Source organism: Pseudophryne corroboree, chromosome 1, assembly GCF_028390025.1.
Source record: "Pseudophryne corroboree isolate aPseCor3 chromosome 1, aPseCor3.hap2, whole genome shotgun sequence".
NCBI classification, from domain to species: Eukaryota; Metazoa; Chordata; class Amphibia; order Anura; family Myobatrachidae; genus Pseudophryne; species Pseudophryne corroboree.
Window position 1 is genome coordinate 454375236 of NC_086444.1, and position 26663 is coordinate 454401898.

The 26663-nt window shown below is 48.4% G+C and overlaps 1 protein-coding gene across 4 annotated transcripts in view; it reads left to right on the top strand.

Annotated features, from left to right (window-relative positions):
- Positions 1-423: 423 nt before the first annotated feature.
- Positions 424-26663, top strand: part of REC8 (REC8 meiotic recombination protein) — a 295804-nt gene continuing 269564 nt past the window's right edge. The window contains exons 1-3 of one of the 4 annotated variants that reach the window (XM_063913650.1): positions 424-589; positions 742-832; positions 7159-7227. In XM_063913650.1, the coding sequence (XP_063769720.1) occupies positions 777-832; positions 7159-7227 (125 nt within the window). In that variant the 5' untranslated portion in view covers positions 424-589; positions 742-776. Of the gene's footprint in view, positions 590-741; positions 833-7157; positions 7244-26663 lie in introns of those variants that run through there. The other 3 variants (XM_063913647.1, XM_063913648.1, XM_063913649.1) reach the window with 3 other exon arrangements.

The following is a 26663-nucleotide window of genomic DNA, read 5'->3' on the forward strand; positions in this document are numbered from 1 at the left end:
AGGGGTTAATCAGTGCAGTTTTAATCAAATTAGCAACACATTTGAGGGGCTAAAAGCACAGCTACAATAAAGTCAAATTACGCAGCGCAAACAAATGTCAGAAGCTGTACTGTGGGACTGCTGCTGGATTATCCACTATCATTAAATAAGAATATTACGTCACCGGGTCATGACCTTCCCCATGATTAGTTCTAGAATCCAGCAACACTACAGCGCGGGAAAACCGGAAACCTGCCGGGTGCTCAGTAACTGCTCTCTTATTGGCTGTCTGCAGTTGTGGCAATATCTGTCCCTGTCGCTAAACTGTGCTCCTGTATCACAGCCGCCTCTTTCCTATTGGTTTAAAGTATATAGGCGCTGACGTCGAACAGTGGGCGGCAATGCTGGTGATGGCTATCTGGTCCGTGGTTGGCAGAATCCCGATGAATACTAATGAGGCATACAGTGCCTCTACCAGTTTACACACGCGATTACTAAACTCGCTGTACATCGCATCCACAGCTAGTCAGCAACAGAACAGAAGCCTGCGTGCCTCGTACTGTGGGAATCCTGTACTCCGCCTCATATTTACTAGAGCCGAGATTGTAATGTAATATTACTTGTTATTGTATAAATTTGTGTTTGGAATGGTAATACAATGTAATACAAATATACATAGATAGTACAGATATATGGTAGTGCTGCACAGCGGAATCACTAGGAAGAAATAAAAAGTTGTGTTTTGTTCTTTTTTTTTGTTAGAAACTGCTTGAAAGGGGCATCAATTTTTACTGGCCATGTTTTATTACCCCAATGTGCTACAACGACACACAGGCTGCTTTTCCACTATCTGGTATGTATCGGTGACTGCATAGATAACAACTTATAGAAATAAAAAAATGGTGCTGTAATAGTGTTCCATAAGGATCAGTGTTTTATTTTCATTTTTCACACATAAATATATGGGAAAAAATGCTTAGGCAAATTATTGTGATGATTCAGAGAGTTTCAGTATAGTAGATTTTGACCTATTCAACCATTAGTAACATTGGGGTCTATAGGGGATAGCCTATTAGCCCCGGTAAAACTTTGGGGACAAAAACGTATGTTTTTCGCGATTTCCAGATTGATCGCCTGTAAAATGCCCTTTCTCCCGAATACACACAGGTTCAGTGAAACCTGTGTGTTTTTGGTAGTCGCACGTTACTGGGGATTTGGTTTCTTCTGCCTGAGGCAGCAGCAGCAGGCTGGGACTGCAGGCATTCGGAAGCTGTCCTCGGCGTGGTGACCCCCAGCAGAGAGGCAGGGGCAGAGCCATGACCGCATTCCCCCTCTCCTCCGCCCCCGGCAGCGGTCACATGGCGGGGGAGCGGTCATGTGACCGGAGGTGCAGCGATGCACTGGGCGCTGTCAGGACCCGGCACCCGGTGCAGCTACAGGTAACCCCCGATAAGCCACCGCTCGTGCTGGCTTATCGGAGGTAATATCCGGGGCTAAAACTGGATACACACTATAAATGATCTGTCCAGTCTTTCTGTTTGGAGCAAAAATCTGGTAATGTATGGGAGCAAATGACAAAAAAATGGTAGTTCGGGTAAGTTGGGTAAATCAAATGGATTTAACCAATTTGACTGAACGTCCATTTTTGTCTGTTTTCCAGTGTTTGTGAGTAAATGGTCAATTGTCAGTTGCTCCCATACATTACCAGATTTTCGTTCCAACCAGAAAGATTGGATAGATAATCTTCTAATGTGTATCCAGCTTAAGTACATATACGCCATAATCACAGTCACCAAGAATAACATCCTTGCAGGAATAGTATCTTTGCATTTGGTCTTTCATATGTGCAAATTATTTTTCTTGCCATGGAAAGATCCAGCTGTCAAACACTGGGGACATTACTAAAAAAAAGTAGCAGGAAGGGACATTGACAAGATGTATAAACGACTTGTCTGCTGAAGCTCCCCCTTCCGGCGCTGCCCCCCTGAGCACACATCGCATCAGCTCAGTGCTGATGCGCTGTGTCTCCCTGGACGTTCAGCTCCTCTGCGCATGCGTGGGATCTCGGTATTCACACGAGATCCCCTGCGCAGTCCAGAGCCGGCACCCGCCACAGCCAGGGACAGCTCTGTCCTTGCTGTGGTGTATGGGCATCGCCACCTGCTGCTGTTGAAATTGACATCTGCAGGTGTCAGAACGGTCAGCATTGCCCCTTCATATCGGCCTGCTATCTTTTAGATAGCATTGCCGATATGGTCAGGGTCGCATTGCGCCACTGTCACTGTGCCGGCACCTCCGCAGTAATACATGGAGGAGAAGTGGTATTGGTGCATATAATGTGCGCTGATGCTGCTTTTCCCCCATAACGACCATTCATATATTTACCCCCAAATGTATAGAATGCCATCCATTTATAAAAACTGCACAGTATCTTATACCTGTCATCCAAATAGTACTGTACACTTATTCTAAGTCAAATCTGACCTGGTGTTGGTCAAGTTCAGGTTTATGTCACAACTGATACCTTTTTATACATATCACACCACATTATAATGATCTTTCAATCAGGGGAATAGAAAAGCACATTCTGCTTTGTAGATATGGCACCATTCTGAGCATAGAAACCAATTCTAAAGGGGGATACACAAGTAGAGATGTGTGCTTAAATTGTAAGCAATCTGACTAGATTGATTAGAAATTAAGCACACATCGCTACGTGTGTATACGGTACCCTATAGCGATAGTGATGCTTCGCTATGCCTGACTCTAGATGGGCCTGCATGCATGCCAGATCTAGTCAGATCGCTCACTTCACCCATTCAATCCCCCCCCTCGGTCAGCACACATCGCTCTGTGCTGAGCGTCCAGAGGTGTGTACTGAGCGATCTGTGTTAGATCGCTCAGCACACATCTCTGGGACACATCTCTACGTGTGTACCCCACTTAAGAGGTGTCTGTACAGATCTTATACATGCAGAGCAGTTTTGTACAACACATTGCTGCTGCTCTAATTTTGTCTTTGAATGTTTTTATGATAAGTGCAGACCTTCCCAGACCCTCCAACATGACCCGCCCCACTAGGTACAAAATGCTCTGTTTCTGGACTTCCCTCTTAATTTATGATTTCCATCACCTGTGTTGAACTAGTTACTTGATAAGAAAGCTGTTTCTTCACAGGTGATGGCAATAATAAATTAAGAAGGAAGTCCAGAATCAGAGCATTTTGTACCTAGTGGGGCGGGTCATGTTGGAGGGTATGCCTTCCCCCCAACATGACTCTTCCATCAGGTACAAAATACTATGCTCCTGGACCTCCTTTTAATTTATGGTTCCTGACAACTCTGTTTAATCACCTTTCCTGTCAATTAACTAGTCCAACACAGGTGAGGGTTATCATAAATTAATAGGGAAGTGCAGGAGCAGAGCATTTTGTACAGGTTGGATAATAATACTAATTTTATTTATGGGTGTGGTATTGAAAGTCGACAGTAACTAGGTCGACAATGTCTAGGTCGACCACTATTGGTCGACAGTAACTAGGTCGACAGGGTGTCTAGGTCGACAGGGTCTTTATGTCGACATGTTCTAGGTCGACAGGTCAAAAGGTCGACATGAGTTTTTCATGTTATTTTGGTGTCGTTTTCTTCGTAGAGTGACCGGGAACCCCAAGTAGTGCACCGCGTCCCCTCGCATGGCTCGCTTCGCTCGCCATGCTTCGGGCATGGTGCCTTCGCTCCGCTACCGCTTCGCTCGGCACAGATTACCGTTCCAATCGTAGTCCACGTGGATCATTAAGTATGAAAAGGTTCAAAAAAAGATAAAAATTGTGAAAAACTCATGTCGACCTTTTGACCTGTCGACCTAGAACATGTCGACATAAAGACCCTGTCGACCTAGACACCCTGTCGACCTAGTTGCTGTCGACCAATAGTGGTCGACCTAGACATTGTCGACCTAGTTACTGTCGACTTTCAGTCCGGATCCCTTTATTTATATAGCGCTCTTTCTCCAGTAGGACTCAAGGTGCTTAACAGATACATAGCATAATATAGTACAGAAACAATGAAGTACAGAACAGTTTTTCATAAAATACAGAAGCATGTAGATATTAAAGGGACATTATGGAAATGCTTGAGTAAACAGGAAACTCTTGAGTCTACTTTTGAAGGATTCTATAGTTGGGGAAGTGAGTTCCATAGAGTTGGAGCCGCATGACTAAAAGCTCGACCCCCAGATGAATTATGGGAGATTCTAGGTACTGCTAAAAGTCGTACATCTACAGATCGCAGTAATCGAGTGGGGCAGTATGGAATCAGAACCTGCTTCAGGTCAAGATGTCAACTTGGAGGGTTTGCATTTGTCATGCGAAGCATTTTCATCACAGGGAAAAAGCATTTTTACGTGCAGAATGAATTGTTCTACAACATCAGCTACTAACAGCTTCCTAAAGTCTAAATGTTTCTGGCTATATGTAATTTACTACTTGGTGCACCTTCCCAGTCAACTGGATACCCATGATTAGCTGTGGGTGACGTCAAAAAGGCACTTCCTGTTTCATTTTATTCAGGAATGGCACACTCACACTGCAATGTGTGATTGTTTTGTTATTTGCACTTTCCCTTTTTTATAATATTGAAAGGAATTCTAACTCTATTCCCCGCCCCCTTAAAGAAAGACAAAAACTTAGGCGTTGATAATCAGTAATTAAATCGAAACTATGATAGTTCTATATCTTAGATCATAAATATTAAATAAAGAATAATAAATACAGATGTATCCACATTTATCTTGACGGTTAATAGGATTACATTTGTAATTGTTGTTAGACTAGAACCACTGTGGTTTATATTTAAGGACAATGGGCAAGAAACTAACTGCACTAGTGGGGTCACAAATTAAATAAGAAAGCTGATAATGCCAAGTGAAAATAAAAAAATAATATTTTTAATAGCATTAAAAAACTACACATAAAAAACATTGGAAAACATGGTAAATTGATAGCAACTATGTGGCAACATTATCTGTAGAATTGTAATGATCACCTTGATACTTTTATATTGTATCAGTATCTACCATGCTTTCCAATGCATGTTTTTATGTGATTTTTTTTATTGCTTTTAAAAATATTTTTTACATTTATTTTCACTTGGCATTATCGGCTTTCTAATTTAATTTGTGACCCCCCCCACTAGCGCAATTAGTTTTTAGTCCATACCCATTTTTATTTGTCTTAATATACATATGAAAGGGTTCCTGTATGAAAAAATCTAGTTATTATTCTTATTATCTTTTATTTATATGACGCCACAAGGGATCCTCAGCGCCCAATTACAGTACATAAACAAATAAGCAAAACAGGAAAACAGCGACTTAGGCTGTATACACACGGTGCAATATTTCTTTCGATTTTGACTATATAGTCAAAATGTCCGAAAATATAGTGCATATTGCACCGTGTGTAGTCCTTGCGATGCCGATGCGTGGTCCCGCGGGATAGGCATCGCAAGGAAAAATAGACTGTGCAGGCAGCCCAATATTGACTATATCGGCGGGGCCAATAGTCAATGTCGGGCTGTACAGCACATCGTGTGTACACAGCCTTATGGTGCCCACACATGGTGCTATTTGTGCTAGGTGCGATTTGAGCCTATACGACGTGTGCTATGCGATTCGGACTAAGTGGGTATGCTATTTGAACTACATGCTATTTGAGCTATATCTGATTTTGAATACACTACAATGTACTATATGCGATGTAGTACAAAAATACCTGCCTGCACTTACTATTTTGCCTTGAGATATGCACTAGATGGGAGCGCGCATCGCATCGCAAAGAACAATACACACGGTGCGATTAGAACTAGACGCAATGCTATTTGAACTAAAAAGATCAAATAGCATGCGAGAATTGCATCCGGTGTGGGCACCATTACAGTTGAAGACAATATAGTACAAGTACAGGGTATATAAACATAGCTGCGTCAGCAGACGACACTGACATAAGTATCAGGGAGGCAGAAAACCTGCGGGATTTGGTGCAGTCAAAGATGGTTTAAGTGAGAGATGGATAAGTACATGAGGAAGAAGGCCCTGCTCATGAGAGTTTACATTCTAAAGGGGACGGACACTTTATAACACTTTACATAATTTATTGATGGTTCTTTTAAAATACATTATTTGTATTGTTTTCGCAATATTCAGTTAATCTCCACTCAGTACTTTCCTGTTAATCTTAGAGGTATGGTAATCCTCTCACATAGCATAGCCTAATGGCAAGGAAAAAGTGTTCACATCACTGGGGATAGGGTATGATACTCACTGTGAGTATGATCAGATCTGGCAAAAATATGACAAATCAAAGAGGTATAAAACAGTTATAATTTAACGTAATAATAGGCACTCTGTCATGTCCCTACTTTTCTTTCGACATAAGTGTATATTACTGCTACCTCTTTGTGAAAAGTCTTGATTTTCATTGGGCCAGAAGTGGTATTCAGTCACTGACAAGCACAAATGGCTTATTTTAAACAGCTAATGTTGGACAGATGAACTTCATATGTCTCATTGAAGATAAAGGTTCTTCACGAAAAGATACCAACTCAATACATGCTACTAGAGAATCTATACATATACAGGTTAAATCTCCCATATCTGTTATTCTATAAACCAAAATATTCCAAAAACCAAACTATTTCAAGGGCCGACATGACACATGACACTGGATTCCTACAGCGGCCGGTTCAAATCTCTGGGACTTTCCTGTACCTCGATACAGACCCTGGCAGCTGCATGTGACATTTCTGGCACCCGCAAGTCTTCCTCAGCGGCTCTGGAGCCCCACAAAAAATATGGAAAAATCCAAAATGTTTCTGATCACAAGCATTTCGGATTTGGGAGACTCAACCTATAAGTAATGTTTATAGATATTATGTGGGTTATATTTACAGAATATATAATTTGGCTGCATTTTGATCGTTTAACCCACAAAAATATTCACAAAGACAAACATTTGTATTTGTGTCTCTGGGCAATCAGACTTATTAGTCATAACTTTAATGATTCTCAGGCTTTATGTAATAATCTGTGGCTATATCATTTACAAAAATATCAGACTAAACAGAGCAGTGAACATCATCTGATAATAAACAGTGTTCATGTGTTACAATTTGTATCATTTAGGTTGGCTGCTACCAAAGGCAATAAGATTGTAAAACGGGAATACCTGAAAGTCAATGTCATCAAAACATGGTATGTCTTTAAGAAGGTTTGTGCACTTAACATATTTAGCAAATATAGAGTTACTATAAAAAGATAGGATCAGTCTCTCTCTGACCCCCCCCCCACTCCCCCCCCCCGATGTTATTTGTGGAATGGACTCATCAAGGTGCTGAAAATATTTCTTAGAGATTCCGGTCCACATTGATATAATAATAACAACATACAGTTGTTGCAGATTTCTTGGCTGTACATTCATTCTACAAATGTACTATTCCCTTACTCTACTGGTCGATTGCGGAAGCCATTAGAGTACTGTAAACCCATTGTCATGTTAGTGAAACCAGCTTGAGATGATGTGTGCCAAGAAGACATTCCTCACACCATTATACCCACGTGCGGATATAGGGGTCAGGGGTCGCCTAGACACAAAAGTGATCAATCTGCCCAATTTCATTATTTTCACTAAAATAATAAAACAAGTTATGAGCTATGATTATTTATTTTAGTTTTAATTATGTATTAATTTATACTTAGTAGGACAGGTTACAGGGACAGTCTGTGCATGTCCTACCTGTCCGCATTCCACTGTTCACAAAATTTCACATGGCAGTGAGTGACGGAGAGGCAGAGGGTGAGGGGTAGAGAGAGGGTGACAATCAGAGATTGACAACGAGAGGCAGAGGATGACAGATAGTTGGTGAAAGGGAAAGCTAGTGGGTGACAGGGAAAGGGTGAGAGGAAGAGGCAGTGGGTAAAGGAGAGAGGGTGAAGGGGAGAGGCAGAGGCAAGAGGGTATGTGAGGACTCGGTAGGGGGAAGTAAAGGGGGTAAATTGGGTTTGAAACGGTTCACTGTAACATGAAGGGAATGTATCAGTGGGGGAAACAGGCAGAAAAAACAAGTAGCTTTAACATGAGAGCTGTAGAAAGACAATGCTAGTGGAAGAATGTAGTAAAGGGATAGAAGAAGAAATATGTCAGGGAAGGTGAGGGGGAGAGAGATTGAAGGAGGGAGCGAGAGAAAGGGAGAAGGAGGGGGAGATGGAGAGTGAGGGAGAAAGAGAGATCCCTTGTGTGAATAAAGAACTGACCCTACACAAAGGCATGACATGCCCATATCCACAGCAAGTAACTTTGGCCATCAAAGCAGGATCAAAGTACGGGACCAACGAACGAGTTGAGGCTCCTCTCATCTGGTTTTTGCGCTGGGGTGTCGGACCCTGGCAACAGTAGCTTCAGAGAGGAGGACAGTAAGGAGGCGATGGGAGGAAAGGGGAGGCCGCTGTTGGGTCTCAGTGCAATGCACCAGCTACACCGCCGTTAGTTCAGCCTCTGCTCAGCGCCTGATTAGTATTTTAGATATACAGGTATAAATCTGAAAAAGAGGTAATGCCAACCTCACAACAACACAAAGAAAAATAAATTAGCTGTGCCGATCAACCTGAAATTATTTTGTCAGTGTATAAAAAAATAATATTTATTTCATTAGATTTTCTCATACGTCCTAGAGGATGCTGGGGTCCACTTCATGACCATGGGGTATAGACGGTCCCGCAGGAGCCATGGGCACTCTTAAGACTTTTCAATGGGTGTGAACTGGCTCCTCCCTCTATGCCCCTCCTCCAGACCTCAGTTTTAGAAATGTGCCCAGGCCGACTGGATGCACTCTAGGGGAGCTCTACTGAGCCTCTCTGAAAATAAATCTAAGGTCACTTTCCCTCCTTCCCACGAGCTTAATACACTCTTTGAAGGGATGTGGGTGAATCCCGAAAAGAAATTTCGTATTCCCAAGAGAATTCAGATAGCTTATCCTTTCCCGGTGGATGACAGGAAACAATGGGAGTCACCCCCTGTGCTAGACCGTGCACTGTCCAGGTTGACAAAGAAGGTGATTCTCCCTGCACCTGGCACGGCTTCACTAAAAGAGCCGGCAGACCGAAAGATGGAAACTACATTGAAATCCATTTATGTTGCCAATGGTACGCTGCTCAGGCCCACAATTGCTTGCGCGTGGGTGAGTCGCGCTATTGAAAAATGGTCAGATAGCGTGTCATCAGAAATTGACACGATTGATAAAGATGAGATACTCCTTTAGTTAGGGAATATCAAAGACGCTGCCGCATACATGCTAGAAGCGATGAAAGATATTGGACTCTTGAGTTCACAAGCCGCTACCATGGCAGTATCGGCTCGGCGGGCGTTGTGGATTTGCCAGTGGAACGTGGATGCAGATTCCAAAAGAAATATGGAGACTCTCCCATATAAAGGTGAGGCCTTATTTGGCGATGAACTGGATGCGTTAGTCTCGGCGGCTACCGCAGGTAAGTCGACATGTTTGCCCTCTGCGCCTGCAGCGGCAAAAAAGACATATCACCTGCACATGCAGTCCTTTCGGCCCAACAAATACAAAAAAGCGAGAGGTTCCCACTTCTTTGCGGGTAGGTGAAGGGGAAAGGGAAAGAAGTCCACAGCAGCTTCAGGTTCCCAGGAGCAAAAGTCTACCCCTACTTCTGCCAAATCTTCAGCATGACGCTGGGGCTCCTTTGCGGGAGGCCGCTCGGGTGGGGGCACATCTCAAACTGTTCAGCCAAGGTTGGATTCTGTCTGGCCTGGATCCCTGGGTGTTGCAAATAGTGTCCCAGGGATACAAGCTGGAGTTTCAAGACGTTCCCCCATGCCAATTTTTTAAATCGACCTTGCCAGCTTCTCTTCCAGAAAGGGAAGCAGTAACAGCGGCAATCCAAAAATTATGTCAGGATCAGGTCATAGTCCTGGTACCTTTGTCACAACAAGGGGAGGGGTTTTATTGAAGCCTATTTGTAGTTCCGAAGCCGGACGGCTCAGTGAGACCGATCCTAAACCTGAAAAATCTGAATCTCTACTTGAAACGATTCAAGTTCAAAATGGAATCACTGAGGGCAGTGATTTCCAGTCTGGAGGAGGGGGACTACATGGTGTCTGTAGAAATAAAAGATGCTTACCTGCATGTTCCCATTTATCCTCCTCACCAGGCTTATCTGAGATTCGCGGTTCAGGATTGCCATTACCAATTCCAGACGTTACCTTTCGGTCTCTCCACGGCGCCAAGGGTATTCACCAAGGTGATGGCGGAGATGATGGTTCTCCTGCGTCAAAAAGGAGTCAATAGGGGCGTGGCCTGGAGGCTGAACAGAGTGGCTGCACAAACAGGGAGCTCTCTATCCCCTGAGGAAAATATCCCCCTGTTTTCCTCCCCTCACCTCCTGAACTCATCACCATACCATCCACTGCACCTCCAGGACCCCCTCACACTGGTGGACCTGTGCTGCGGAGTCGGGAAGCCGGTATACTGGCTTCTGCGGACTGCGGCCTGTCCACCCACCTGAAGCCGGGGCCTCGATTTCGGCCCGGCGCTACTCGTCGCGGAGGGCGTCCGCCCCTGGAGACCCCAGAGTGCCCTCTCAAGACTCCCACCCCTGCTCTGAGCGGCCGGACCCCCCTTACCTGGCACCGGGGATCGGCGGTGCTGCGGGAGGAGGGAGAACCCGAGCAGACGCGGCTGCATGAGGCCCGGAGTCCCGGCGGCGGCGGCCATCTTGGACCTCGGGACCCGGGCAGAGAAGCAGAGGACGTGCAGCCCCGAGAGCCCTCCGGCGAAGAGGTGAGCCGCTCTCATTGATCTGATCTCCCTGCGGTGATCCCTCCCTCTGAACCCCAGCGCACAGTGCCCGCGCACGGCCGCTGCCGGCGGCCTTGACACGCTGGAGGGGCTGGACGCAGCTCCATCCCCCCCCTCCTGTGACCTCAATCAAGGACTGGCTTTGTGCCCCTCCTGGGACTGAGTGGATCTGCTCCACTTCTGCCACCCACCTGGAAGCCCCTACACGATCTCTTGGGGAGTGCCGGCCCGGACCACCCCCGGCCTCCGGCTCTCTGCAGCCCGCTCCAGCGGCGGCCATTTTGTGGGTCTCTGGGACCGCGGTCCCCTCTGCTTTCATCCACCTAAATCCCGCTGAGGCCTACACTGGAGCTCACCTGAGGGCCCTTTTCACACCTGTCCGCGGCCCTCTCCCCCGCCGGGTCCCGGCCGCAGGGCTACCCCGGTCACCGGCTGGTCCGTGCCCGGGACACGTCCCTGTGGTCCCCGAGCGGTGGAGATAGTCTCCGGGGCCCCCTCTCCTGCGACTTCGGATTATCACTCCCCAATCCGGGCCAGGGTGCCCTCCCTCTGCTCTCGTGAGCCTCCCTGGGCGGGCTCCGTCTGCCGGGCTCGGCTGATGTCCACACCATGATGTCTCCTTAAAGCCCCCGAATCACCTTCCCTGGCCCTGAGCCTCACTGCGGGAGCGCCACCCCCATTCCCCACCCTGCTTTCCACCTACCCCCCTACGCCCCCAAGATGACCAGGGGTAACAAAAAAATCCCAGGGGTCCGATCTCACACCATTTCTGACCAAAAAAGCCACCCCAGCCACGAACAGGCCCGACAATCCCGGCCCCTCTCAGGGTCCCTCCGAATCGGAGGCCGAGGATGACGATCTCACGCCCCTCACCCGCAAGGACTTCCTCTCCCTCCTTAGGGAGATGCGGGACATTAAGTCCTCAGTCCAGGCTCTACACTCCCTGAAATCCGATATAGCCGACATCGGCTCCAGAACTGACCAACTTGAAAGAAGAGTCGAGGAGGTGGTAACGTTCCAGCAAACAGCAGAGACCGAGCTTCACCAACTCCGTCAGGATGTTGCCCACCTCCGGGAGGAGAACGAGGACCAAGACAATAGAGCAAGGAGAAATAATATGAGGATCCGTGGTATCCCTGAGGAGGTCGAGGCGTCTCATCTTGAACTCTACCTCAAACGCCTTTTCGCACACCTGTCGCCTGACACCCCTGAGGAACATCTCCTCCTGGACCGAGCCCACCGGGCCTTGCGGCCTCGCTCCCAGGACTCCTCCCAGCCCAGAGATGTCATTCTCCGAATGCACTACTTCACTGCGAAGGAGGCTGTCATTAGGGAGGCCCGACGGCTGGGATCTGTGACTTTCCAAAATACCCCGCTCCAGATTTTTCAGGATTTATCCCCGCTAACCCTAGCTAAACGCAGGGACTTCAAACCCATCACTTCCCTGCTCTCCCGTCACAACGTGAAGTACCGTTGGGGTTTCCCTTTCCGGATCCTAGTGTGGCACCAAGGGAAGCTCCTCACAGCCAGAGACCAACCTGAGGCCCAAACGCTTCTCTCCAGATTGGGCATCCCCACTCCTGACCAAGATGTCCATTCTCCACGCCTCCCACCACGGACACAGCGGGACTCGCTTCGATCTCCTCGCTCTGAGTGGTTCACGGTGCCGTCCTCCGTGGCCCCCCAAGCTCCACCTCCAGTGTCCTGAGAACTTTCACCTCTCTACGCTACCGCTCCCCACATTGAATTGGGACGATCACTTGTGGTCGTCTCCCCCCACCTGAAGTGCTACATTACCTTGGGTTCTTCGTGACCTTACCTCCTGATCCCTTGGTTGCTTCACAATAGCTTTGTTGTTCTCCCTTGTTGAAATGTTACAATGTTTGAAAGTTTAAATGCCTAACTGCTTAAATACTCGAAAGCCACCCTCCTGTTATGTTTCCATGCTAATACTTGACCTACTCTCTCCCATCCCCCCCCCCCCTCCTATTCTTCGCCCCTTGGGGCTGGCGCTCCGGCTATTTTCTCCTTCTGTCTTCTCTCCAGCTCTCTCCCTCAGGTACCCCCAGGGGAGGCTTGCCTCCTGTCCTTTCTCGAGCGGCTCGTGATCCGCGATCTGGGCCCCATGCCGCGCCCCCACAGGGCCCCGGGCCCTACCGCTGACCTAGGTGCTCCCCCAACGCCTAGTACTCCTTCCCCTTGTCAGCTTTACCGGTCCTGGCCTCCTCCGCCAGACGACCAACCACCCTCCCACCCCCTCCGGTTTTCTTTCCCTCCCCCCCCTCCTCTGACCACACTTTCTCTCACTTCATATATCTTCGATCTGTCTCCCCCTCCCCCTTCTCCACCTCCAACCACTTCCGCCCTTTCAAATCTGCCTACCTCGCTGCTGCCTGCCCATGGGTCTCCGGGTACTCTCTCATAATGTGAAGGGCCTGAACAGCCCTCAAAAGAGAGGTAAGCTCTTTGCTTCCCTTAAACACCATAGAGGCGATTTGATCTTCCTACAGGAAACTCACTTCGTGCACGAACCTCATCCTACCCTGCAATGTAAACCATTCCCCGTCTCCTTTCATGCCTGCGATCACCTAGCCAAAAAACGTGGAGTAGCGATTTTAATTGCCCGCCACCTGTCTTTTGAACTCCTAGACTCTCATGCTGACAAAGACGGCCGATTCCTTGTCCTAGTGGGGAAACTCAACAATAATCTATGCACCCTGGTTAACGTTTACGCCCCTAATCAGCGACAGGAACGGTTCTTTATAAGGCTAGATAATCTCCTCACTTGAGTCCGACAGGGCGACCTTATACTTGCAGGAGACTTCAACTCCGTCCTCAACCCACAGCTAGATCGCTCTACATCTTCCCCTACTCCTTCCCCATCGGACTCCCTCCGCTATAGATCCCTCCTCCGACTCATGCGATCTCAACTCCTCTACGACTCCTGGAGGATAAAAGATCCCTCTGCCCGCGATTATACCTTCTACTCTGCCCCTCATAACTCCTACTCCCGCATTGATATGGTCCTGCTCAGTCATGATCTTGCTTTGAACCTTCGCGATGCCCATATTCACCCATTAATTTGGTCCGACCACGCCCCCATCTCCTGCGACCTGGCAGGTTTGGTTTCCCGTCCTCGCCCTATGACATGGCGCCTCAACGACTCCCTCCTACACAACCCTGAGACAAAGTCCCATCTCCAAGACAAGATCTCTGATTATTTCACCTTCAATGACTCCCCCGATATTTCCAGATCCACCCTCTGGCTTGTGCACAAGGCTGTCCTTCGAGGACACCTCATCAGCCTAGCCTCAAAAGCTAAAAAGCAATCCCTTTCCCAATACAACAGGCTCTCCATTAAACTCCATGCACTTGAGACCCAACACAAGGCGTCCTCCGACCAGGCGGTCTTGTCCGAACTTCGCACCATTAAGGCGGAACTCGATCTCCTTCTTACTACACGGGTGGCCAAGCATCTTAAGTGGCTTCGCCAGTCCTTTTATGAGAAGGGTGACAAGGCGGACAAGATCCTGGCGGCTCGACTCCGCTCCACGAGAGCCAAAACCAACATTGTCACTATCAGAAATTCTCTCAATCAACTTGTTCAGGATCCCACAGCCATTAGAGCCGCCTTCCAATCCTACTACACCGATCTATACAATCTTCCGCCCCCTCTACCGGGCTCTTCCCCCCAACCTCGTTCCGACCTTATCTCCCACTTTCTCTCTGCTTCTAAACTACCCAGACTACCCCCGGACGCCTTGGACCTGCTTAACGGTGAGATTACGATGGAAGAAATCACCCAGACTATACTCATGCAAAAAATCGGCAAATCTCCGGGCCCGGATGGGTTCACCGCTCTCTACTACAAAAAATTCTCTGCCCTTCTCTCCCCCCACCTACACTCTCTGTTCAATAAGATTGTCCAAGGCGACCCTTTTCCCCCTGAGATGCTAGAGGCTAGAATTGTGGTGATCCCCAAAGAAGGCAAGGATCCCCTTAACTGCGCAAGCTATCGCCCCATATCTCTCCTGAACCTAGACCTGAAAATCTTCGCTAAGATCCTGGCCAATCATCTTAACCCATACCTCCCTTTCCTTGTTCACTACGACCAAGTAGGGTTTATCCCGGGTCGCCAGGCAAGAGACAACACCAGACGTGCCATTGACCTTATACATATCTCGAATTCCAGGGGATCCCCCACCATTATGCTTTCCTTAGATGCCGAAAAAGCATTTGACCGGATCTCCTGGGATTTCCTGAGACCCGCCTTGGAGGCCTATGGCCTGTCCGGTGGCTTCCTCACTAGCATTCTAGCATTATACTCCACCCCCTCTGCCACCGTCCTTATCAATGGTACCCCATCCGTCCCACTTAGTATTTTCAATGGCACACGTCAGGGCTGCCCCCTCTCCCCCCTAATATTTGCCCTCATTATAGAACCCCTTGCCTCTCAAATTAGAGCACATCCGGATATACACGGAATACAGGTAGGCCCCACAGATCCCAAAATCTCCCTCTTTGCAGATGACATCCTACTCTCCCTGACCCAGCCCCTTATTTCACTCCCAAACCTATTCTCAGTTCTACAAGCCTATAGCCTTATTTCAGGCTATAAGATCAACTACTCCAAATCTGAGGCCATGATGCTACATATCCCCCAACACCAGGCTGAGTCCCTTCACGCCAATTTTAAATTTAAATGGCAGCCCACAAAGATAAAATACCTAGGGATATACCTAACCCCGCGTTACGACTCCCTCTTCCGGGAAAACTTCCCACCCCTTCTCACCAACACACTAGCCGACCTGACCTCTTGGAACAGTCTCTTCATCTCGTGGCTGGGCAGGATCATAGCAGTTAAAATGACCATAATCCCCAAATGGCTCTACCTTTTCCAGACTCTCCCTGTGGCGGTCCCGGCCCCCTTTCTCCGCACTATCCAACGAGCCCTTATACGCTTTATTTGGAACCACAGACCTCCCCGCATTGCTGCCAACACTCTGAAAAGATCAACCTCCATGGGAGGCAGAGGCCTTCCCGATGTCAAATTATACTACCTCGCCTCCCACTTATCCCACATTGTCACTTCCTACGCTCCTCCAGGATCGGTTTCCTGGTTGGACATCGAAGCAGCCTTCATCGGCATCCCAGACCTGACCCCCTTATGGGGACTTTCCTCCGCCTCTCGACCCCCAACCTCTAAACTTCTTCCCACCATCAAATTCAACCTCAAAACCTGGGACACCCTCTCTCTGAAGTGGGGTCTCACTACTACACCCTCACCCTTGACCCCCATCTGGCAGAACCCCATGTTTCTTTATCATCCACTAGGGGTCACTGGAGTACTCTTGGGATATGGACGGGCTTCCGTAGGAACAGCACTGAATATTTAAATTTAGAACACTCCACCCCTCCATATCCCAGAGTACCTCAGTGTACTACCTCAGTGTTTTTTCTGTGCTCGAAGTAGTAACAGCTCTGTGGCTAAGAGTCACAATTACTTTGAATTTTTATTTTTATATTTTTCTATTCTATACATCCCTTTCCCCCTTCCAAAAGGCAGGGTCAGGGATAGTGCAGCTGCTGATAGCAGCAGGGGCGTGTCGGGCCTCTCTGAAAGAGCTCCCTCACAGCCACACACAGATCCTCCTGCTCAGGCTGGCCGGCGCTTGTACAGAAGCCCCGTCGGAGCCTCCTCACAAGCTGCAGGAGTGAAGGTATGTGAACGGGGCGGTCAGCTCCCGCTGCCGCCCCGAGGTGTGGGGACTGGGGACTCTGCAGACTGCCTGCGGCCGCCGCCGCACACGGCTCCGGCCGCCGCCGCACACGCCTCCGGCCGCCGCTGCTCTCCCCACTCACACGGCTCCGGCCGCCGCTGCTCTCCCCGCTCACACGGCTCCGGCCGCCGCTGCTCTCCCGCTCACTGCGCTGGCCGCCGCTGCTGCTCTGGCCGCTCGCACTGCTCCGGGTCCCACCGCTGTGTTTTACCCGCTGTTCACCCGGCTCCCGCGGCTCACAGCACAGCGATCCGCTCGCCGATACCCGCTGGCGGCCCCACACGCTGCGCTGCCCGCTGCTCTGCATCTCAAAGAGCATGCAGGCATTACCTCACGGAGGGGGGGGGGCAATAAATAAGGGGGCAATACAGCGGCATAAGAAAATACTGCAGCAACAGCAGATGCTAGGCTGCAGGGGTATTTGCAGGGTTATAATCAGTTGTAAGTTTGTAACCAGCACTATGATTATATGTGTAAGCTTAGCATGGGGGCAATTTTAACATGTTTCCTGTGTCTTCCTGCTGTGATTCCAGAACGTTCCAGTACTACATCTCTACTCCACCGGAGGCGCAGGGGTGTTAGTGGGAATTTGGGATCACATTTCATAGTACTGGCCACGTGTACTGCACTTGGCCAGATATATATATATAGAGACACCTTCGTACTATTTTACTGAGTCGTGCAAGTGTCTGTTTTTTGTGTATTGTATTGTCTGTCGCCATAATGAGTAAGGCACCAGCAAAAACTAAAAAGCATAATTGCAAAGTCTGTAGCAGTGTGTTACCGGATGGATCTACCACATGTACAGTATGTTTTGTGGATTCTGTTCAGAATACCATTTCTGCTCCAGTTTTACAACCAATGTCCTCACCGGACCCTCCGTGGGGTATGTTAGTAAATGTACTGGATAGGTTACAATCAGAATTGACCGCCGCTCGTCAGGAGCGGGAAACGGCAAGATCTGAGTCTAGGGTGAGACCGCCAGAACTACCGGAGGCAGCTCAGCCTTGCGTAAGGTCCAAAGGTAAACGGGATAAATTTCATATGTCTTATGATTTTCCAGTTTCTGCTATGTTGCATTCTGACGATTCCATGCCAGACCTCACGGAACAAGATGAGGTGAGGAGGGCGAAGTGGAGTCAGATGGCGAGGATTTTAACAGTTCCGGCATTGATGATCTCATCAGAGCGGTACGTCAGTCTCTGAAGTTTACTGAAACTGAGGAGCCTCTCACAAATGATCAGGTCGTATTTACTAAAACCATACCAGTGCCAGCAGCGACTACGCTTAAAGATCCTTCAGATCGCAAGATAGAAACTATGCTAAAATCCATGTATGTAGCAGCAGGTGTGATGCTGAGACCTGGATTGGTTGGCATTTGGGTCACTAAGGCGCTCATAATATGGCTTACAGAACTCAAATCTGCTTTACATGACGAAAACCTGATACTTCTTGTAAATCAAATGAGTGAGGCTGTAGAGTATCTCTGTACAGCGTCGACTGACGTCTGTCAGCTCACTTCTCGTATTTCATCGTCGCTAGTTACGGCACGAAGAGCACTCTGGCTGCGTGCTTATCATGCGGAGGCAGAGGTCAAACGAGGTATAGAGGCGTTACCTTACGATGGCAAGAAGCTGTTTGGTCCTGAATTGGACGCATGGATTGCTGAGGCTACGGGAGGTAGGTCTGTTTTCTTACCATTGCCTCCACCGGTATCAAGAAGGAGGTACGCTGGACCTTCGTTCAAATCCGTTAGACATCAGTCCTTTCGAGGACGTGGCAGAGGAACAGCCACGCCTGCTAGACGTGGTCGCGGACGTGGTTTCCAACAAACCAACACAACTCGCCAGGACGCTAAGGTTACCGACAAGCCAGTGGCATGACGGGCTACCAGCCCATCTCGGTTCTCCGATTGTGGGAGCACGCCTTCAGACGTTCCATTTGGCGTGGTTCCACACATCCGCGGATGGGTGGATCCGCAATTTAGTGTTAAAAGGTTACAAAATAGAGTTCGACTGTCTTCCGCCTCTGCGGTTTTTCAAGACAGGATTGCCTCTGTCGGACGACAAGAGGACGGTTCTGCAAATTGCCATTCAGTCCCTACTGGATTCGGCAGTTTTGATTCCGGTCCCTGTACACCAACAGGGTCAGGGTTATTATTCAAGTCTGTTTGTGGTACCGAAGCCGGATGGCTCAGTCAGACCAATATTGAACTTAAAGGGTCTCAATCAGTACGTAACTTACTACAGATTCAAAATGGAGTCTCTGCGTTCGGTGATTGCGGGTTTAGAGCCAAAGGAATTTATGATTGCGCTAGATCTCAAGGATGCGTACTTACACATTCCAATTTGGCAGCCTCATCAGAGATTCTTACGGTTTGCAATACGCCAGAACCATTACCAGTTTCAGGCTCTACCGTTTGGCCTGTCATCAGCGCCTCGGGTATTCACCAAAGTGATGTCTGTGATGATAGCTCATCTCAGATCCCTGGGAGTGACAATAGTTCCGTATTTAGACGATCTGCTCATCAAAGCACCGTCTCAACAGATACTTCTCCAACATGGGCTGCTAACATACGATGTACTGGTTCACCACGGTTGGATTGTCAACTTCAAGAAATCACATCTAATTCCGTCTCAACGCCTTCAATTCCTAGGTATGATTCTCGATACGGTCAATCAAAGAATTTACCTACCACAGCAGAAAGTACAAATTCTACGCCATCTAGTACAATTAGTGCTCAAGCCACGCACAGTGTCTGTACACTTGTGCATTCGCCTCTTAGGCACAATGGTGGCAGTTTTCGAAGCGCTTCAGTTCGGAAGATTTCACTCGCGTCCTTTTCAACTGAATGTGCTCGCCCAGTGGTCGGGCTCGCATCTGCAGATTCACCACAGGGTGAGGTTGTCGCCAAGGGCAAGAGTATCTCTGCTCTGGTGGCTTAAGGAACACAATTTAACCGCAGGAAGACGGTTCGGAGGCTGGAATTGGATAATTCTAACTACGGACGCCAGTCTCAGAGGTTGGGGAGCGGTAATTCAAAATTGTCAGCTCCAGGGTCTCTGGGCGGATCACGAAAAATTGCTGTCTATAAATGTCCTGGAACTCCGCGCAATTTACAATGCGCTACGACAAGCAGTGCACATGCTTCGCTCTCAGCCTGTCCAAGTGCAGTCAGACAATGCGACGGCGGGCGCATACATCAACAAACAAGGAGGAACGAGAAGCCGCATGGCAATGCGGGAAGTAGCTCGAATCCTCAATTGGGTGGAATGCCACCAGGTGATGTTGTCGGCCGTGTTCATTCCGGGAGTGGACAACTGGGAAGCGGATTATCTCAGTCGTCGGGATTTTCATCCAGGCGAATGGGCATTAAATCCAGAAGTGTTTCACATGTTGGTTCAGAGATGGGGTTATCCTCAGGTGGACCTGATGGCGTCTCGACACAATCACCAAACGTTCCAGTATGTGTCCAGAACAAGAGATCCAAAGGCAGTGGCGGTGGATGCTCTCACTGTCGCGTGGCCGCACAGTCTTGTGTATCTGTTTCCACCGTTTCCGTTGCTCCCTCTGGTGCTAAAACGGATCAAAAGAGAGTCTGTCACAGTCATACTAGTGGCGCCTCATTGGCCTCGGAGAGCTTGGTTCTCGGATCTCCGAGGACTACTCGCAGACGATCCTTGGCCGCTCCCACTACGTCCAGACCTGTTACAACAGGGTCCGTTCCTTTACCCCGATTTAGCGCGGCTGCATTTGACGGGGTGGCTGTTGAGACCGCCCTCTTAAGAAGAGAGGGCATTCCAGAATCGGTTATACCAACCATGTTACGAGCTAGGAAGCCGGTTACGGCAGCTCATTATTACAGAATATGGCGTGCCTATATAGGTTGGTGTGAAGCTCGGAAGTTTCCGACATCATCGTTCAAGTTATCCCGCCTTTTGTTGTTTCTACAAACAGGGTTAGATGGAGGACTGCGTTTATCTACACTAAAGGTGCAGGTATCTGCTTTGTCAATTTACTTTCAAAGACGATTGGCTCTATTGCCGTCTATACGCACTTTTCTCCAAGGTGTCCTCAGAGTACAGCCTCCATTCATTCCACCTACAGCGCCATGGGACTTGAATCTGGTTTTAGAGTTCTTACAGTCTTCATATTTTGAACCCTTACAGCAAGTGGATATAAAGTTTCTCACTTGGAAAACAATTTTTCTTCTAGCCTTAGCTTCGGCAAGGCGTGTTTCGGATTTGGGTGCCTTGTCATGCAAGTCACCGTATTTGGTGTTTCATGATGACAGAGCGGAGCTTCGGACGAATCCCGCTTTCTTACCAAAGGTAGTGTCATCTTTTCACATCAATCAACCAATAGTAGTTCCTGTGTTGACAGCACATTCTGGAACTCTGCATGTGGTACGCGCATTACGCGTTTATGTATCCCGAACGTCTTCAGTTCGTAAGACGGATACGTTGTTTGTTCTCTATGATGCTGCCAAGATGGGTTGGCCAGCGTCTAAACAAACCTTATCCAGATGGATAAAACTAACCATACGTCAGGCTTACCTTCATGCTAGGTTACAACCACCTACATCAGTAACCGCTCATTCCACACGTTCTGTGGGAACTTCATGGGCAGCTGGTCGAGGAACTTCTACGACGCAGCTTTGCCGTGCGGCTACATGGTCTTCAGTGCACACGTTTGTGCGCTTTTACAAGTTTGATACGTTTGCGGCATCAGCATCTAGCTTTGGCCGCCTAGTGTTACAGGTGCCAAACAGCTCTCCCGCCCACGGGGAAAGCTTTGGTACGTCCCAAGAGTACTCCAGTGACCCCTAGTGGATGATAAAGAAAATAGGATTTTGGTACTTACCAGGTAAATCCTTTTCTTTGAATCCATAGGGGGCAATGGACGCCCACCCAGAGCAGTTTTACCTGGGTTGTATTAAGCTCAGAGGAGCTTATGGTAACACATTTTCACCGATTGGTTCAAATTATAAAGGTCTATCGGTTATGGTGTCAACTGTTTAGTTGTCAGTAACGTTATGTGTCAACTTTGTTGTTGTCCGTTATGTTATAGGAATTCTCCATTGTCAACCTCTCTATAGTTCCTGTTCGGCTCAGTAAAAAACACTGAGGTAGTACACTGAGGTACTCTGGGATATGGAGGGGTGGAGTGTTCTAAATTTAAATATTCAGTGCTGTTCCTACGGAAGCCCGTCCATATCCCAAGAGTACTCCAGTGCCCCCTATGGATTCAAAGAAAAGGATTTACCTGGTAAGTACCAAAATCCTATTTTCCCTCCGGACTCTCAGTTACGAGATCCCGGACGTGGATAACTCTGGGCCTTAAATTCCCAATCGACTTTGCCGATCGAGGCCAATGGCTGTCCCTCCCTGACCTCCAGCAGAAAATCCCCTCACAACCACTCAATCCCTTTCAATTCTTACAAATACGCCACTTTTTAACCTCCCTCCCTCCCACCGCCTTACTTCGGGCCCTTACTCCCTTTAAATCCCTATGTGTCAATTCCCACTCCTCCAAAGGCATAATCTCCCAACTTTACTCTCTCCTACTGGAATCTTCCCTGCCCCTATCCCGGCCCCATGAACTTGCATGGGAACGGGACCTCGGGCCTCCACCAGAAACTCAGGACTGGGAGGACATGAGACTAGGGATTGCTAAAAGCTCTATTGCCATCGCCTTTAAGGAAACGGCCTACAAAGTTTATTACCGCTGGTACTACACCCCCGACCGTCTTAACAAATTTTTCCCGTCCTCCTCTCCGGCCTGCTGGAGGAATTGTGGAGATAGAGGTACTATGCTCCACATATGGTGGACCTGCCCGGTTATCGTGTCCTTCTGGGATCTGGTCCACTCCCTCCTCAACTCACTTCTAGAATCCCCTGTACTGAAGGACCCTTGGGTCTCCTTACTGTGTTACCCCCCCCCCCCACTCCCCAATAAATTCTCCCAAAAGCTGACCTCACACATTCTGGCCGCAGCAAAATCACTGATCGCCCTCAACTGGAAGAACCCCTTACCACCCTCCTTACTATCCCTTAAAGCTAAAATTTGGCACATCACCTCAATGGAAAAGATAACCTATTACCTCCACGACCGGGGCCACGTCTTCGAGCAAGTTTGGGCTCCCTGGCTCGTCGCTGAACGTGCTTAGCCGGCCCCCTCCATCTGCTTCCGCCCCTCCCGTAGACCCATGGGCACCTACCACCTTCTCTCTCCGACATTCCTCCTTATCCCATCTCTTATCTTTCTCAATTATCTCTTCTTCCTATTACCCTCTCTGACTTCGTCTCTTCTCCGTTTCCCTCCCCCCCTCTATTATGATCTTGTTGTTCCCAAGACTTATATTATGTACGGATACAAATGTGGTCATCCCCCCCCCCCCCCCTGTTTCTCTTCTCCCCCCCCCCCCCCCCCCCCCGATTCCCATGTTTGAATTCGATTGTTTTTCCCACACCAATTAACCCTGTTATTCATCTGAAAAATTAGTGGTCTATCTTGGACACTGGCTATGTTGGCCGTCTGTCCCATGTATTTCTAGATTGCCTTCTCTATGTACCTGACCACGTATACATAAAGAATTTAAAAAAAAAAAAAAAGGAGTCAATATAATTCCTTATTTAGACGATCTCCTGATAAAGGCAAGATCCAGGGAACAGTTGTTACAAAACATCACACTCTCCCTGTCAATACTCCACAATACGGTTGGATCATAAATTATCCAAAGTCACAGTTGGAACCGACGACAAGATTGTCTTTTCTCTGGATGATTCTGGACACAGAAGTTCAGAGAGTATTTCTTCCAGTGGAAAAGACTCTGGAAATCCAGAAAATGGTAAAACAGATATTGAAACCATCGAGTGTGTCGATCCATCAGTGCATTCGGTTGTTGGGGAAGATGGTGGCGGCCTACGAGGCCATACAGTTTGGCAGGTTCCATGCTAGAGTATTCCAGTGGGACCTGTTGGACAAGTGGTCGGGATCCCACCTACAGATGCACCGGAAGATAATCCTGTCGTCAAAAGCCAGGATTTCGCTCCTCTGGTGGCTACACAGTTCTCACCTACTAGAGGGACGCAGGTTCGGGATTCAGGACTAGGTCCTGGTAAACACGGATGCAAGTCTCCGAGGCTGGGGAGCTGTCACTCAGGGGGAAAGCTTCCAAGGAAAATGGTCAAGTCAGGAAGCCTGCCTTCACATAAACGTGCTGGAATTGAGAGCCATTTACAACGGCCTTCAACAAGCGGTACATCTTTTTCAAGATCATTCCGTGCAGATCCAGTCGGACAATGTAACAGCAGTCGTTTACATAAACAGGCAGGGCGGAACGAAAAGCAGAGTGGCAATGGCAAAGGTGACGAAGATCCTCCTCTGGGCAGAAAGACGTGTAAAGGCTCTGTCGGCAATTTTCATTCCGGGAGTAGACAACTGGGAAGCAGACTTCCTCAGCAGACACAATCTCCATCCAGGAGAGTGGGGCCTCCACCAAGAAGTCTTCGCAGAGGTGACAAGTCTTTGGGGAGTTCCTCAAGTAGAAATGATGGCATCTCGTCTCAACAAGAAGCTTCAGAAATATTGTTCCAGGTCGAGGGACCCTCAAGCAATAGCAGTGGATGCGCTAGCGGCCCAGTGGGTGTTCCGGTCGGTGTATGTCTTCCCTCCACTTCCGCTGATCCCAAAGGTGCTCAGGATCATAAGGAAAACAAGAGTTCGAGCAGTCTTCATTGCCCCAGACTGGCCAAGGAGGGCTTGGTACCCAGATCTTCAGGAGTTGCTCATAGAAGATCCTCTGCCTCTTCCTCTTCGCGAGGACATGCTGCAGCCGTGCGTGTATCAAGACTTACCGCGGCTACGTTTGACAGCATGGCTGTTGAGCGCCGGATCCTAGCCCGTAAGGGTATTCCCAAGGAAGTCATCCCCACCCTTATTCAGGCCAGGAAAGGAGTAACGTCGAAACATTACCACCGTATTTGGAGAAAATATGTGTCTTGGTGTGAATCCAAGAAGGCTCCTACGGAAGAGTTTCAGTTGGGACATTTTCTCCATTTTCTGCAGGCTGGTGTGGAGGCGGGCCTCCGATTGGGGTCAATCAAGGTCCAGATTTCGGCCCTGTCAGTTTTCTTCCAAAAACAATTGGCCTCTCTTCCAGAGGTTCAGACCTTCGTGAAAGGGGTTCTGCACATCCAGCCTCCATTTGTGCCTCCAGTGGCACCATGGGACCTTAATGTGGTGTTGCAGTTTCTTCAATCGGATTGGTTGAGCCTCTACAAGAGATAGAGTTGAAGTTTCTCACTTGGAAAGTGGTGATGCTTTTGGCATTGGCATCCGCACGGCGGGTGTCTGAGTTGGGGGCCTTGTCTCACAAGAGTCCTTACCTGATCTTCCATTAAGATAGGGCAGAGTTGAGAATTCGTCAACATTTTCTTCCAAAGGTGGTTTCATCTTTCCACATAAACCAACCTATTGTGGTGCCAGTAGTTACTGACACGTTCACTGAGTCAAAGTCTCTAGATGTGGTTAGAGCTTTGAAGATTTATGTCGCTAGAACAGCTCGAATACGGAAAACAGAGTCTTTGTTTGTCCTGTATGCTCCCAACAAGATTGGGTGTCCTGCTTCCAAGCAGACTATTGCGCGTTGGATCAGAAGTGCGATTCAGCACGCTCATACTACGGCTGGATTGCCGTTACCGACGTTGGTGAAGGCCCATTCCACTAGGAAGGTGGGCTCATCCTGGGAGGCTGCCCGGGGGGTCTCGGCATTGCAACTTTGCCGAGCAGCTACTTGGTCGAGGTCAAACACATTTGCAAAATTCTACAAGTTTGACACCTTGGCCGATGAAGACCTCAAGTTCGGTCAATCGGTGCTGCAGGGTCATCCGCACTCTCCCGCCTGTACTGGAGCTTTGGTATAAACCCCATGGTCATGAAGTGGACCCCAGCATCCTCTAGGACGTATGAGAAAACAGGATTTTGATACCTACCGGTAAATCCTTTTCTCCTAGTCCGTAGAGGATGCTGGGCGCCCGTCCCAGTGCGTACTTTACCTGCAGTTTTGTTTATTAGAGTTACACATGTTATGTTTTATTAGTTTCAGCATGTTTGCTGTAATTGGTTCATGCCTGTTGGCGTGTGTTATGTTGAATGCCATGTTGTGCGGCATGGTTGAGGTGTGAGCTGGTATGTATCTCACCATTAGTATTAAAGTAAATCCTTTCCTTGAAATGTCCGTCTCCCTGGGCACAGTTCATATAACTGAGGTCTGGAGGAGGGGCATAGAGGGAGGAGCCAGTTCACACCCATTGAAAAGTCTTAAGAGTGCCCATGGCTCCTGCGGGACCGTCTATACCCCATGGTCATGAAGTGGACCCCAGCATCCTATACGGACTAGGAGAAAAGGATTTACCGGTAGGTATCAAAATCCTGTTCCAATGAGTATTCTCACTAAGAAATATAACTGTCATAGTAAGCATAAAAAATTGTAGCTAGACACCACTTTGACGGGAACAATGTACATTGGGGGTCATTCCGAGTTGTTCGCTCGTTATTTTTTTGTCGCAACGGAGCGATTAGTCGCTAATGCGCATGCGCAATGTCCGCAGTGCGACTGCGCCAAGTAAATTTGCTATGCAGTTAGGTATTTTACTCACGGCATTACAAGGTTTTTTCTTCGTTCTGGTGACGTAATGTGATTGACAGGAAGTGGGTGTTTCTGGGCGGAAACTGGACGTTTCATGGGTGTGTGCGAAAAAACGCTACCGTTTCTGGGAAAAACGCGGGAGTGGCTGGAGAAACGGAGGAGTGTCTGGGCGAACGCTGGGTGTGTTTATGACGTCAAACCAGGAACGAAACTGACTGAACTGATCGCAGATGCCGAGTAAGTGTGGAGCTACTCAGAAACTTCTAAGAAGTGTCTATTCGCAATTCTGCTAATCTTTCGTTCGCAATTTTGATAAGCTAAGATTCACTCCCAGTAGGCGGCGGCTTAGCGTGTGCAAAGCTGCTAAAAGCAGCTTGC